At 36.9% G+C, this 15,643-nt stretch overlaps 2 protein-coding genes across 2 annotated transcripts in view; one reads left to right on the top strand and one right to left on the bottom strand.

The window, feature by feature from the left end:
* The window catches only part of LOC124595295 (26S proteasome non-ATPase regulatory subunit 7-like), a 64,915-nt gene extending 60,290 nt beyond the window's left edge, over window positions 1–4,625 (bottom strand). Inside the window, exon 1 of the mRNA XM_047133979.1 lies at window positions 4,403–4,625. Coding sequence (XP_046989935.1) covers window positions 4,403–4,577 — 175 coding nt within the window. The 5' untranslated portion in view covers window positions 4,578–4,625. The remainder of the gene's footprint in view (window positions 1–4,402) is intronic.
* Window positions 4,626–4,820: 195 nt separating this feature from the next.
* On the top strand, window positions 4,821–7,728 carry LOC124595294 (ankyrin repeat and BTB/POZ domain-containing protein 1). Its single transcript, XM_047133978.1, has one exon. The coding sequence runs from the start codon at window positions 5,091–5,093 to the stop codon at window positions 6,480–6,482; it is 1,392 nt and encodes a 463-aa protein (XP_046989934.1). The 5' UTR covers window positions 4,821–5,090; the 3' UTR covers window positions 6,483–7,728.
* Window positions 7,729–15,643: the final 7,915 nt, after the last annotated feature.

Genomic DNA, 15,643 nt, shown 5'->3' with positions numbered 1-15,643 from the left:
ACTGATGGGTGTAGTGTGGCAAATCTATTTAACAAGTACTTTATATCAGTTACTGATAGAATGGGATTGTCAGGATCAGTAAATAATGCCCTTGAATATCTGAAACTAGCCTTTACAAATAGCTTCAGGTACATGAATATGGCACTCACTTCACCATAAAAAATAACTTTCGTAAGAAAATCTTCAAAAACAAAGCATTCTAGTGGATACAATGAAATATCAATAAAATTAATTAAGGCATGTTCTTGTGAGTTTAGTACAATTCTAAGTTACTTGTGTAACCAGTCAATTATAACTGGAACATTTCCTGACTGGCTAAAATATGCAGATGTTAAGCCTCTATTCAAGAAAGGGGATAAAGAGATACCATCAAACTACAGACCGATTTGACTTTTGCCAGCATTCTCAAAAAGTTTAGAAAAAGTAATGTACAGGCAGCTTCTCAACCATCTGACCACAAGTAACATATTATCAAGAACACGGTTTGCATTTCTGAAGGGTTCTGATATCGAGAAGGCTATTTAGACCTACAGTGAAAATGTACTTAATTCATTAAATAACAAATTACAAGCAGCAGGTATTTTCTGTGATTTGTCAAAGGCATTTGATTGTGTGAACCACAACATCCTTTTAAATAAATTAGAATTCTATGGTGTCACGGGCAGTGCTGCAAAATGGTTAAAGTCATACCTCACTAACTGGAAACAAAGGGTGTCAGGGCAAGGGACTAGTGAATTAAGTCATCAGTCATCATCAGAATGGGAAGAAATTACATGTGGTGTCCCACAAGGATCCATCTTAGGGCCATTGCTTTTTCTTGTGTACATTAATGAACTCTCATCAGTTACACAGCCAGAAGCAGAGTTCATTTTGTTTGCAGATGACAAGTATTGCAATAAATAGTATGTCGAGTGTAGTTCTAGAAAGATCTGCTAATGATATTAATAAATGGTTTAAAGCCAACTCACTGACATTAAATTTCGAAAAGACTCACAATATGCAATTCAGAACCTGTAAGAGGTTTCCACCCAGCATATGCATGAAGTATGAAGAAGAGCAGATAGAAGAGGTTGACAGTCTTAAATTCCTGGTATTACAACTTGATAATAAATTCAGTTGGGAGGAGCACACCACAGAACTGCAGAAACACCTTAACAAATCTGTATTTGCAATTCGAGTGTTAGAAGACATAGGCGACATAAAAATCAAAAAGCTTGCATACTTTGTCTACTTTCATTCCGTAATGCCATATGGTATAATATTTTGGGGTAACTCTTCAAGTCAAACAAAAGTTTTCAGAGTCCGAAAGTGTGTAATACGTATTATTTGAGGAATAAATTCTCAGATGTCCCGTAGAAACCTCTTCAAAGAACTGGGTATACTAACTACTGCCTCTCAGTATATTTACTCCTTAATGAAATTTGTCCTAAATAATATATCTCTTTTTCCAACAAACAGCTCAGTTTATACATACAATACCAGGAACAAAAATGATCTGCACAAGGACTTAAAAGCACTTACTTTAGTTCAAAAAGGGGTCCACTACTCAGGAACACTCATCTTCAATAATTTGCCAGCAAACATAAAAAATTTAGTTACAAATCAAGATCAGTTTAAAAGGAGCCTGAAAGACTTACTAGTGGCCAACTCCTTCTACTCCATTGATGAATTTTTTAATAGAAACGAATGATGTATTGTATATATTCATACTACTAGTATTGTTATTTCAGCTAAAAAAAAAAAGACATGTTCCACATCCACCCGGATCTCCTCAGCACAGAGCTATGGAGCAAAAAACTAATCTAATCTGGTCCAAATGCTCCTGTCAGTATCCAATTGCCCTCATGGTGGACAGCATAGCAAATATGGGTTGATCTATAAACCACACTGCCACAATCTAACTGCGACCTGACAAATACCCTATTACACTGCAGGAGGCAGGACCTGTCAGCTCCCCGCACCTATCACTGAGGCATTTCAAAATATAATTTTTTTCACAGGTCTTTCAGGTGTGGGAACCAGATTAATTTTGAGTCAAGAAGTAGGTCCAAACAGCACACATCCTTAAAATTTGCAACAGTGTCCCATATTATGATCTCTTGTGGGTAGGCTGGTCAAAGTTGTTGGTTGATTTGGAGGAGGGGACCAAACAGCGAAGTGATGGTCCCATAAGATTAGAGGATGAGGAAGGCATTTGACCATACCTTTTCAATGGAACCATCTCGGCATTTGTCTGAAGCAATTTAGGGAAATCACGGAAAATATAAACCATAATGGCCAGATTCGGGGTTGAACTGCTGTCCTCCCGAATGCGAGTCCAGTGTGCTAACCAGTGTGCCACTTTGCTCTGTGTGGTTAAAGTTAATGCATGCAGTCTTCTCAAGTGAGAACCTAAAACCAGTTTTTATTGATCCAAGATGAGCTGAGGTTGCCTCATCATTTTAAGATCAGAGGAAGAATTAGATCACAAAATCATTCACAAACAAAGAACTTCTAATGGGCTTTTGACTGCAGAGTGCACTGAAAGTGACTGCAAACAGTGGGAAACTGAGTATACTGCCTTCGGAGACTACAATCTCCTGAACAGAGCTGTCAGACAAGCATGATGATGATGATGATGATGATGATGTTTGGTTTGTGGGGCGCTCAACTGCGTGGTTATCAGCGCCCGTACAATTATCCAATCTTTGCTCAGTCCAATTTCGCCACTTTCCTGGATGATGATGAAATGATGAGGACAACACAAACACCCAGTCATCTCGAGGCAGGTGAAAATCCCTGACCCCGCCGGGAGTCAGACAAGCAATCAACAATGAGATAGCAGAAGCGACTGTACTCAAGGAGGAATTGAATAAAGAGAGGCAGACATTTGTGTAGTCCCCACTCATGAAGTTGGACAAGAATGTTTTATCTCCCAGTGAGGCCTTGTATTGCCATCTCCAATAAACTTAAATTTTCAAGGGCAGAACAGTAACACCTGAAACAACACTAGGTGTGGCACATGTGGCCCCATGATTTGAAAAGCCAGACGAGACAGCAGTTGACCCTGCACTTTAGAGTCTTAAGATGCGTACACAGGATGTCACTGAAAGCCAACGAACAACAGCCAACTGATGTTGGTTGCCAACGGATCTGAGTGCCTCCTCTCATCCTTAATTAATCATGAGACTGGGGCAACTGTTTCGGCCTGTGGAATTGCAGTGGTTCTGATAACTTGTCAAGGCTGCTCTCATTTTGTTGTTTTAAGGTGCCTTTTAGCTAAAATTTCACCAGTTGATATTAACAGGGAACAAGAGGATTTAGCAGTCATCACACATTTAGCATTTATTTTACTGCAAATTGATCACCAGAAGAAGATGAAGAAACAACACTCGTGGATGAACTTTTTTTTTAAATGTGGGGAGCATTGTGGTGGGGCAAAATATCTTAAATCTAAATCGGAACTTGGGCCTATTCATAAATTATATACATAATTTTTTCCCTAAATGAAAGCTATACATTTCGAGTTGTTATTGAATTATGTAGATCCTAACCTAAGATTACAACTGAAATACTTAGATACCGGAGATTCACATGACAGCTTAATATACACCTTTAAAATATCAAAACAGCCCATATGCAAGAGTGTACCTCCCCTTTCTCTCATAATCCCATCTGTGTCACTGATATGCTACTGTGTGTCCACATGCAACAGTTGATAATGCCCGCCAATAAACGAATTTCCAAGACTAGAGTCGTTTTTGTTTGTGGTCGTCTGGTTACGGAAAACAATACAAACGATTTTTGATTAACGGAGTCAGGTCGCAAAAGTCTGGAGCCGATTGTCCACTGATAAAGTCCCTTTCCAGCAGGAAGCTTTAATTTACTTTCACTGGTTCAAGAAGCAATAAATCAAGTTCCAATCGCAGCTGAGTGTTATAAATGAAAGTATTACGGTTTTCTAAAAGAAACTAGGAACGGAACTAATAGTTTGTATGTAATATTTAGGTCTAAAAACTAAAATCGAAAACAGAACATTAGATACAGTGTGTGTTGCCACTTAAATAGGATGCCACTGTTGTAATATGACAAAGTCGTTCCTTGATTTCACGTTAGTCAACCAACTGGAGTATCTCTCTTACAAAACTCAAGAACATCTGCGCCTTACGTGTGCAATGAAAGCAAGGAAGCAGCAAACTGATTACCAGTGATTGAACAGAACAGAGAGCGTTCCAGACGCCTACAATAACTGTAAGCGTAAGCAGTAGGTCAATTCTGACAACTCTTTTGAATCGTATCTACAGGCAGTTTGTTATTCCTCTACGCACTTTTATTTCTCCGACCCTTCACTAGATAATAATGACTGCTATCATAGACCTCATTACTTCTTTCAGTACAAGTTTCTTACAATTAGATGACTAACCTGCAAAGCTATTGGAGACGTCGAGAACTCCTTTCGCTCTCCATGATCCTAATAACACACCCACCACTCTCTCCTGGTTTCCAATTTTTCCCATTCGATTAAAATGGTCCACAACACTTAGTAACACTAATGGGTGTACTACTACTTTTGAGGTTACTATTTCTTGACTCGGCATTTCCAATGCGTTACGCCAACCATGAATCCACAGAAACCACTGTCTCTGCTTTGATGAGAGTAGTACAGCGATTGGGTCATTTTCACATAAATGCAACGTCAGTGTTAACTAAGTATACTGAAATTATTAATGTATTTTCTTCTTTCTTAAAAAAGCACATCTGTGCCGGAGAAACATTAATATCTGTCTTCTAGGTACTGAAATTATCTTACGTAGTCCATAGTTTATCTGAACCAGCGATTTTCATATAGTGAGGGGTAAATTATATTCTGTAAATTTATTCCGAGCAGAACAGTTTGGTGTAGGTTATTCTACGTACTTTACTTCTCTGTTTCCAAAACTTCATTCAAATATTCTTAAATTAGCATAACAATGTCATTTAGAGTTCTACACCTGCTGACAATGCGATGTTATGCGCACTGGACTTCATTGACGTCAAAGTAGTTCGGAGGAGGAAGATAGACAGTGTGCGGTTTACACAGTGATGTTTGTAGTAAATATAAGGTATTGATAATGAGAGAAGAACTGTTCAGATGTTGTAAACAAGGAAATGCAACGCGAGTGAAGTACTTACTAGAAAACACTGACATCGATCCAAATGTTAGAGACGAATGGGATAGTACTCCGTTATATTATGCTTGTCTCTGTGGTCACAGTCAGGTGGTTGACTTGTTGCTAATGAATGGTGCTCATTGTGATGCCAATACTTTTGATGGAGAGCGTTGTGTTTATGCAGCACTTACTGACGAAATATCGGAAAAGCTACGAAGTTACAGAGTTCTGTCCAGTCGTACGATGCGACGTGATTATTATGACGAATTCTTGCGCCGCCTTTTGCAGTGTAGTGAATACAGCGATGTAACATTTGTTGTTCACGACGAAGAGTTTCATTTGCACAAATGTATACTTTCCTCAAGATCAGCATACTTTTGCGACAAGTTTAGAGCCAAATGGCAAGATAGACAAGTTGTGACTATTAAGAACAGTTTAGTAAAGTCGAACGCTTTTAGAGCACTGATACAATACTTGTACACAGGACGTTTAGAAACCCACCTGGACTCTGTGGATGATTGTATTCTTCTGAGTTCCAATTGCAAGCTGTTTGTCCTGGAAGAAGAGTTGAAGAAAGCACTTAAAAAAGTTACTTCTTCTGAATATGTCAAACCAGGTATGCATGTCAAAGTTATTGTGTTAGAATCGTCTGAGCTTACCGGTCAACTTCAAGAAGACTTTGGAAGAATGGCTGATGACGTTGTAAGCTGTTATGAACCGCAAAACTTTGCTGATTTGTGTTTATACGTTGACGGGCGTTCATTTTATTGTCATAAATTGTTTGTTTGTGGCCGGAGTGAATATTTTAGCACCTTAGTGAGAAAGGATCATTTCAATGAAGTGAATATTGATACCGAGTTTGATGTTCCAGTGATAAGAATTAATGGAGTGCCTGTGGAAGTCCTTGCAGCAGTATTGTATTATATATATACCAATGCTGTCAATGTTCCTCCTGACCTTTTATTGGATCTTCTACATGCTGCTGACATGTATTTGTTACCAGGTCTAAAAAAGTCTTGTGCAGCATTGTTGGGTCAGTATTTGAACACAGAATGTGTGATGGCATACTTACACACAGCACGTTTGCTTGGCTTACCACAACTTGAAGACCAGTGTGCAAAATTCATTGCACAGAACATTTACACAATGCGGAATAATAAATCATTACATCAGATGATTTTACAAGATGCAATGGATATTCAACATCGACAAGAGACGGACAGTATTTCTATTGTTGATGACATCAGGTACCATATCACCTCACACATTGCCAGTATCAGTGAAACAATTGAAGCAAATAACAAGTTGAAGGAAATTGATGAATTGCTTGAAACCTTGGGGCTGGATGCATAATCAAAGTCATTGTTATCAACTGTAACTTGTTTTGTTTGTTGATTTTTATTTTATAAAACATGTTGACATTTTTAATTTGAAATAAACTAATGTGGATCAGTCAAGCTTTTCATCTAAATCCTAGCAGATGTGGATAAATTGATTCCATCACCCTGTTTTAAGTATTCTGCAAAGCATTCCAGAAAAAGAGGGATGCTCATTATGTAGTTTCCTTTAACTTTCATTTGCTTGAAATTTTCAGTGTACTGGTTATAAACTGCATGTAATTCAATGCAGTGATGATTCTTTTAAATTTCTCAGCATTGTACAATTAATATCTTCGGTCAAGAGGAATATTCAATACGAATCAGCTTTGACCAGTGAGATAATGTTAATGGCTGAGACTGTGAAGGCACGTTTTGGTGTGTATATTCACAGTTTTGTTGTTAGTTGGCAAAGCCAATGAAAGTAGTGGGAGGCGGGGTGGGCGGGGACGCAACCCTGGTTGTGTTGACTGACTGATCTGTACCTTTGCCCAAGGTCTAGGTTAAGTTGGAAGATAACAGTGTGGTTGAGAGTTGGTGAAGCCAGCAAATGTTAAAAAGAACCTGGTTGTGTTGACAGAATGAATCGTAGCTTACCCCATTCGAAAAAAATCACAACTGCTATAACGTTATAGTCACCACGTTGTTTGTGCTGTTTGTTGCATGTTTCCTGCATCACTGGTCAAAGTTGATGGCTTTATTCTGTATATCTAACACACAGCTACAGCTGTACAGAATTGAATGTTTGCTGTAACAACAACCAACTGAATCGCATCACATAAGTGCGAAGTCTAAGAAGTTAGAAGAAATAATGGGAACATTTTCAACAAAAACTTTTTCCATAGCAGATCACCACCTCCAATAATTTCTATGTTGTGATCAAATTCTTCATGAAAAATTTCACCAATCTTGATTTTGACATGTCTGATGACGTACCTAGTAATTCTCCCATGTTATTTTTCACCACCTGTACTTTTCACAAATTGAATATTGTCACCTCATTATAATTTCTGTGGCTTATGTGAAGCTGTTACCGCGCACACCCCAAAACTTCAACGGACAATATATTGTAACCTGTATCCCATTAAGTTTTACTGATATACAGCAAAACCAGTTTCCCCAACTCCTATGCCATTTTGTGTCTGTCAGTAGTAGACATGTTGCTTTAAATGGGCTGCTTGTTGGCGAGATCAGCTAGAAATACATTATTTTTGTTTGAAAAACAGTTGGTACAGGCTATTTGCACAAAAACTTACAGTTTTGCAAAGTTCGTTTTTTAATTCCGTGTCTATCTAATTGTGCGTGCTATTAGCAATATTGTTTGTATAGTGAATGTTTCTAGCAATGTTGTTTCAGATTTTGGTAAACAAGTAGAAAATTTACATGCACACACCTGCCGTTTCTGTACTTAAGTGGATTTAGATCTGTTACAACCTTTCTAGCATGTGTCTCAACTGATATGAATTATGGTATGTCGTGGAACTGTAACTGTAACACATGTAATGAAAAAATAATAATTTTTCTCGATTTTAAATAGTAAAAAATCAGGGATGAAATAACAACCATGTGAAGCAGGATAGATTGCTACTCACCACATGATGTTGAGAGACATGTGCACAAGTAAAGTAGGCAGAGCTTCTGTTAAACAAAGTCATTCTTTAGAGGTAGAAAAACAGTTGGGCCTTCACACCAAGGGATGAAAGATGCAATTGTTGTATCACAATAAGGCAAAGTGGACTAGGATGTGATATTGGATCCTCTCTGAAATCTTGGTTGTCGGCCAATCTGTAGCATAGCCTGTGTAGGTCGGGTTGAAAGGTAATAACGTGGTTGTTAGTTGGCAAAGCCAACAAATGTGAATTTCAAATAGCATAGCCTAATGTTTACATTCAACACCATATTTAACGCAATATTTTGATGCATATTATATACACACATCGAGGAAAACTATTGAAAACCAAGCAGGGGGTTCTCTTCGTAGTTTTTTGCTGGTAAAGTTCATTGCTATTTTGCTGCCTAATTAGAACAGATCAGTGATGCTGTGTGAAATGCATACAAGAGATTTGTATGCAATTCAAAGATGGTAGAAAAACAAGATCAACAAAACAGACTATAAATTAAGAAATGTAAATACTTCACAAAAGGATTGAAAGGAGGAAAAAATGCATGTAAGAGATAAGCTGACCTCAGTTTGGAGGTTGGTTTTTAACATTGTACTGCTTTCATAAGAATAGAATTTCCATGCACGTGCTTCTTGATCTTTGAATTTACTTACGTAATCATCTACAATGCTAAGTGTAATCCAAATCACAGTGCAGCTTGATGTGTTTCACTTGCACCAAGCATTGCCAAAGGTGAAAGAATTAATGCATGTCAGAAATATACCAGGTGTGCATTCTGACCATGATGGGCCATCCAGTGCTTACTGGCTACTGTTGCATCATCTGCTTTGTGGCATCAGTTGGATGCAGTATGGAGGGGTTCAGGTTCCCACATCTTGGAGTCACTACATCTCATTTGAGTACCTGCTCAGTACGTCTACATGGCACTGTGGATGTACTGTATGGAGAAATGTGTAGAATTGATTATAAAACATCCAGAGTTTGTTTTTTTTTTTTAAAAAAACAATAGTGGTTTTCTGCTATCCCACATACAGCACTTTATAGTGTTTTATATTCTTCATGTTTTATTGGTAATTTGCTTGTGTAAGTGGTGTAGATCCAATCAACTTCAACAACGCAAACATTAGTCATATATACACACGTGTTAAACGAGAATAGGAGAGGATAGGTACTGAACAGCTTATAGGATATTGTTTTTTATACACTGTTTACAAAGATGAGACAGCAATCTCGAAGAACATTGCACTGTAAATAGATATCTTAAACTTTTTATCCACACTGATTTACAAATGCGTACCCTTAACTGTACTATGTTACAAGATAACTTCATCTCGAACCTTGTCTTACAGCGAGATTAAAAGGTGAACACTGGCTAGTACTATGTGAAAGATATACAGTTTACTGAACAATTTTTTAAGAGGGTTATGTATACTTATACCATAACTTAAGTGCTTTCGGAGACCACAAAACAAGATGAAGTACAGTGATAATGTCTGCTCCAAGAGGTGCACTACTAACATTGTGAGACATGATACGATGACATAGATACAAGATATACCAGAAACCTTGCCATAGATATGGTCATCGTGTGACGTGGGTGTTCCTCTGTCCATGGCATGTAGAACATCAGTAGTGTGTGTGCTCTGTTTAGCATCACCTTTCTTGTTGCCTTGCAGTCTTTCAGAAAAACTTGTATTGTGCAATGCCTATGAGGATGTGTAGTTTATTGATGTTTGAACTCTTGGAACTTCCTAATAGAATAAATTTTGGAGACATGAACTTTTTGTGGAAAAATGTGTCTCCATGAGCTTGTCTTATTGAGCTGACAAGAGCACAAACTGTTTGAATTTGCATCCAGATGAAGATAACTGCAAAATGTTGTTGCATGCATTCTCATCTTGTAGTATTACTTCAATGGTGAGAACACTGTTCTCCAGAATTGACATTTTCATTTAGGGTCAAGAAAATAGTTTGTGTAGGCATTAATATCTGTTTTTGCAAGTGCACTTGAAAATGAAAATTGGCACAAATTCTGAAGCCATCACAAAAGCAGCAAGGAGATACATCAGGCTTTTATGTAAAAATAAAATTATTGATATAATAGAGGGAAACATTCCACATGGGAAAAATATATCTAAAAACAAAGATGATGTGACTTACCGAACAAAAGCGCTGGCAGGTCGATAGACACACAAACATACAAACAAAATTCAAGCTTTTGCAACCAACAGTTGCTTCATCAGGAAAGAGGGACGGAGAGGGAAAGACGAAAGGACGTGGGTTTTAAGGGAGAGGGTAAGGAGTCATTCCAATCCCGGGAGCGGAAAGACTTACCTTAGGGGGAAAAAAGGACAGGTATACACTTGCACACACACCCATATCCAATCGCGGTACTTACTTAAAAAACACGCCTCGTATGCTGCAGAAGAATATGAAACAAGATCATGAGAAGAAATTATTGGAATTAGACTCCTGCATCTTACATACCCTACATCATTCTTTTGAAAACGGTGCTCAAACTCGTGATTGAGACATAGATACTTTCTTCAAAAGTTCGCATTATTTATTTCATGACTTGTCTGCAAAACATACACGGAACTTTCAAATTCAAAGAAAGTAGGCCTGAAATTTTGCCACGTTAGGTGGTTAGAAAGTCTTCCTGCAGCTCTGAGGGCTCTGAAAATTTTGGGCAACATTTCTCTGTTTCTTTCTAATGCATAAAAGGAGAAAATTACCAAACCAACTTCAAATTCATATAAGATTGTTTCATCAGTGGTAAAGAATAAGTTAGTGAAAATGTAACGTCAACCTTCTGTTGGCGTGGGCCGCAAATGACCTCACAAAATTAGTAAACCGTTATCTTCTCAATTTTCATATAGGCCTACTGAAGAAAGAATATGCCAAGAAAATTGATTCCTCAGATAAGCTTGCTACTTATGAAATGGAACCATTTCACTCGATGAATTAAGTAGAGTCAGTTTGTTTTATTGGATATAAAATTTTGTCTAGCATGGTTAAAGATGAAAAGATTACCAAGAAAGATGTTCTAACCTTAAAACATGAAGCACAGTCATTTACTATGGAAATGGTTAAAAGTATTCTTGAAAAATCTTCATTACAATATTCCTTTGTCTGTAATTCAGCCTTTCGTGATCAAAATGTTATTCTTTACAATAAAGATGGATGCAAGAAAAAGATGAAGTTAATAGTGACTAGTCTGGTTGAAAGTGACCACGTTTTAGTGGAAAATAGGAATTTGGAGATTTTGTACAGCAAATTCCATATCAAGAATGCAGAGATTTTGATGTTAAAATTTCGAGATTAGACGACTTCCGGTACAAGAATATGTATTCAAGAGGTTTCAAAGAAATCTGGAAGGTTTGCAAGAAGAAATTAATCTGTTCACATGATCAGGCAACAGTAGAAAGTGGATTCTCAATCATCAAGACTAGAACTAGGTAATTTGAAAGTAAGATCCTATGTTGCTTTTCAACAAGTTAAAGACCACCTTAAATTTTGTGGGAGAGTGCAAAATGTACAAATTCCTAAGGATTTGTTGACATCTACTTCTTCTGCAAGGAAAAAAAAATGCATGGCTTGAGGTGCAAAAACAGATGCAGACCACCAAGACACTATCAGAAAGGAAGCAAAGATTGCAACATGATTTGGAAGGTTTAAAGCGGAAAACAATGCACCTCGATTCTGACATTTCTTCATTGCACAAATCAGCTGATGAACTTTCAGAGGTTGCTGAAAAAACAAGGACATTTCATACTGCTCACAGTCCAATGTACTAAGGAAAAAGGCTCATGAAAATAAACAGTGGTTAAAGCATCAGACAGCCAGATTAAGGAAAAAACTGATGAACTTAAAAATGTTTTATGATTTCCTGTTTTTTATCTATACTATGGCCTTTTTGATTTATTTTTTAGTGCTTATAAGCGTTTCTTATTGACAATTCATTCTCAATTTCATTGAAATTTACACATTTGGAATTACTTTTCTGCATTTTTGTGTGACAGAAACTGCAGATAGTACTATAAAATGTGATATACTTACTTTAATAAGAAAAACATTTATCAAAGATCAAGCAGACATGCAGTGAAGTATATTGTTGGTAAGTTTTTAAAGAATGTGCCTAAGTTCAATGAAGTTGATACTACTGAATTTTATTGTAGTGATAGTATTTTGAAGTTATCATCTATTTGTGCATGTTTATTGTACTCTTGACATTACTACACCATTGAGTGCAACTATTGTCAGTAAAAAGAAGGTGCTTAAAAGTCCTTTAAAAAAAAAAAATTCAGTATGAACCCTGGACCATTGATAAACCTATTATTATTATTATTATTAGCATTAACATTATCATTAGCAAATGTGCCCATGGAGAATGATAAGCAGGTAGTGTTCTTCTTATTTGCCCAGTATTTCTTCATTTTCTCCCCAAAGGCTTTGTTTCTTTCTTTTCTCCACTTCGGTCGATATGCTTTTGGTTCCACCTCTGGAAAAAATTTCCACTTATCAATTTTACCTCTGAATGTATCCCTGTCTGATGTGTTTGTTATGTCAATTTTTGCTTTTGTCAAATGTTTCTTAACTTCAGTTACCCAAGTTATTGATGCTTTAAGGGATGTCACATAGTCCAATAGACATTTAGTTTGTTTCCAGAATGAGATTTTCACTCTGCAGTGGAGTGTGCGCTGATATGAAACTTCCTGTCAGATTAAAACTGTGTGCCGGACCGAGACTCGAATGCGGGACCTTTGGTCTGAGCTAGGGTCTCGGTCCGGCACACAGTTTTAATCTGCCATCAAGTTTCATTTGGTTTGTTTTCAGGTAATCTGTCTAGGTGTCCATAGAACTTCATTTGTCTCTTTCTGATGTCAGTTTTGATGTTTTGATACTTTTTATGTTGTCTTGATGGTTTGCAGACTATATCCATCTTGTGTATATTGTGGTCCCAGAATTTTTCTCATAATCTTTCTCTCTACTTTCTTGATTTATTGTAAATCTAGTTTTTGATTCAATGAGAGTGTTTCACTTGCATATGTGACTGTTGCTTTGAGTACTGTGTTATTACTATTATTATTATTATTATTGTTATTATTATTTTATTATAGAAAATCGGTGTATAACATCTTAATGGATAAAAGACAATCATAATTTCTTTGAAAGAGAAGACATTTACTTTGCTTCTTCGTAGACTCCAAAAATTTTACAATCTCAGAACGTAGCTTTTGTTTACACAGTTCTGGAAACAAATTCTTTCATGAAAATCCAAAAAAATTAATTTTTCTAGCCATGTGTTGATGAACATAGAGGCAGAGCTGATGGCAGAGTGTTGACTGTGTCATTGTTGACCTGAGGCAAGTTTGAAATTGTTACAAGGCACTGAATGATGTTTTAAAGATTGCTGGCTACACTTTTGCTATCATAATCAGTGTGTTTAACAGCTCTTTGGCTTGTCTTGAAGTCTACCTTCACTTCCTCACTCCACCCAGACATATTATTTGCACCATCAAAAAATGGGCCCATGTGAACTCAGTTCCTAGTGAGAGTCCTAGAAGGATGTATTTGTTGCCAGAGTACGTTCCGCAGATTCTGGAATGCTATATAAATCAAGAAAATTTTCTATTACTTTGAGCATATCAGGGTCATGGCCATACCAACTGGGTGTTGATATAGGCCCATATCAAAGACACATAGTGAGTGCAAAAACTGAATATAAAAAAAAAATACTGATAATAATTAACAGGGAGGGATACCTGAGTTCTCCTGACCCTTGTGTTTCTTTCCTCTGTCTACTAAAAGAAGCCTTTCCCTTGGCCTACGACTGTACATGCATGCTGTCGTCATAGTTATTTGATTCATTCATTCCATCCATAGATCATCTCAGAACAATATAGGATTTGTCAGTAATGTGATGAAAATACATGGCTCAAAATATACATACACATAGAATATATAACAATGCTTTTATTAGGATAGAACAGGTGGTCGGCTGTGGCCCTGGTGAAGGAACTATCCTGGCAATGGCTTGAAATGATTAAGAATGGCTGGAAAAATTCCATCCTCTCGAATATGGGGTCAGTGTCTTAATAACAGCTCTGTCTCATTCAGTTGGTCTCTATTGTACAATGTTCTTTGATTATACACATTTCCCCCAAATATCTTATAATATAAATTTCTACAATCTCATTTCATCCGTGTAGCATCATAAGGAACCAACTACTTTCTGCTTCTGTCGCTAATGTGGCTTCTGTGACAATAGTGCCCTCAACTCACAGTTCGGCCTTCATAGTTATGTTGTGTTCAACAGTGCTCTTGCTACAGCTGCATTATGATATTGTAGGGTCTCAAAGGTACGTGACTGGTTTCTGAAGTAAGTATGCTGCTTCTGAAGGCTTCCAATTTCTTACTGAGAGCTGGAGGGAAACTTTTTGAGATAGAATGCTTCGAAGTATTTGATACAATAGCAAGTGAAATGGAAAACAGATTTTTCTCACATCTTGAAAAGTGTGCAGGTGATTTTGTTGCCAGATATAACAGAGATATTAATAGAGCGGACTATTTTCGAATTACCTGCTTTTTAAGTTCGAGGTGAAAGAGCTTACAAAGAGCAGTGACATTTAAAGCACAGCTTAAGGCATGCTTATCAAGCAATTTGTGGATATGTATAACAATGCCAGTGACTGTACTGTGAACACAGTTTCACCAAATTAAAGATTATAAAAAGATATTCAATTATTGGTGAGAACAGATGAATTGGATTATCTTGTAGATAGAACACTAAATAGGTGAGGAATGCAAAGTAAAATTATAAGAATATTCAGTTTCTGGAAGTGGACGGATCTCCTCTTTATTATACATTATACAAAAATCAGCGTACAGTAGGTCCGTAAACAGTGGTATTTACTTTTTAAATTTCAGTTTTTTAGAAGGTTATATGATTCGCAATTAAGTTATCATAACTTTTGTAAATTTGTTACGTGCAATGTTTTATATCAGTGCAGTTAATTTAATTAACATTTTTTCAATAATGCTTTATTTTATTAAATCTTTGTATAAAATTTGTGTAGAAAAAATTGCAGGAAGTTAGTTTTACAGATAAGAGTAGAGGCACATCTTTGGTAGCATGCCAGGGGTACAGGACTTGAAATTTGACATGACATTTTTATGAAATGAAATGTCAGGTCACACTTCCAAGCTTGATGACAACGAAGGATAGTTTGTGACGTTTAGTAGTAAGTAATGGTTGGGACATCACACTGTGGGAGATACTAGTACGATATGTGCAGATGGGAGAACATCTTGAACCCATCACATCTATAAGGTGGTACAGTGAGTGAGCGTCTTCACTTGCTGTGTGAGCTGCTTGTTCGTAGATGTTGTGGGTTGAGTGGTCATGTCTGTAATGGACACTGTAACAAAGGACTGTCAAACTAGCTTGTGTAGAGACTACTACATGTCTTGATCTTATTAAAGCAACATCAGGGTCTGTCAACCTATTTTGTAT

The sequence above is a fragment of the Schistocerca americana genome, chromosome 2 (genome assembly GCF_021461395.2).
Source record: "Schistocerca americana isolate TAMUIC-IGC-003095 chromosome 2, iqSchAmer2.1, whole genome shotgun sequence".
NCBI lineage: Eukaryota > Metazoa > Arthropoda > Insecta > Orthoptera > Acrididae > Schistocerca > Schistocerca americana.
This window is presented reverse-complemented; position numbering and strand designations above follow the sequence as displayed.

Bases quoted from the DNA above. Each gene is read 5' to 3' on its own strand.
- LOC124595294 (XM_047133978.1), top strand. From the start codon at position 5,091: ATGAGAGAAGAACTGTTCAGATGTTGTAAACAAGGAAATGCAACGCGA.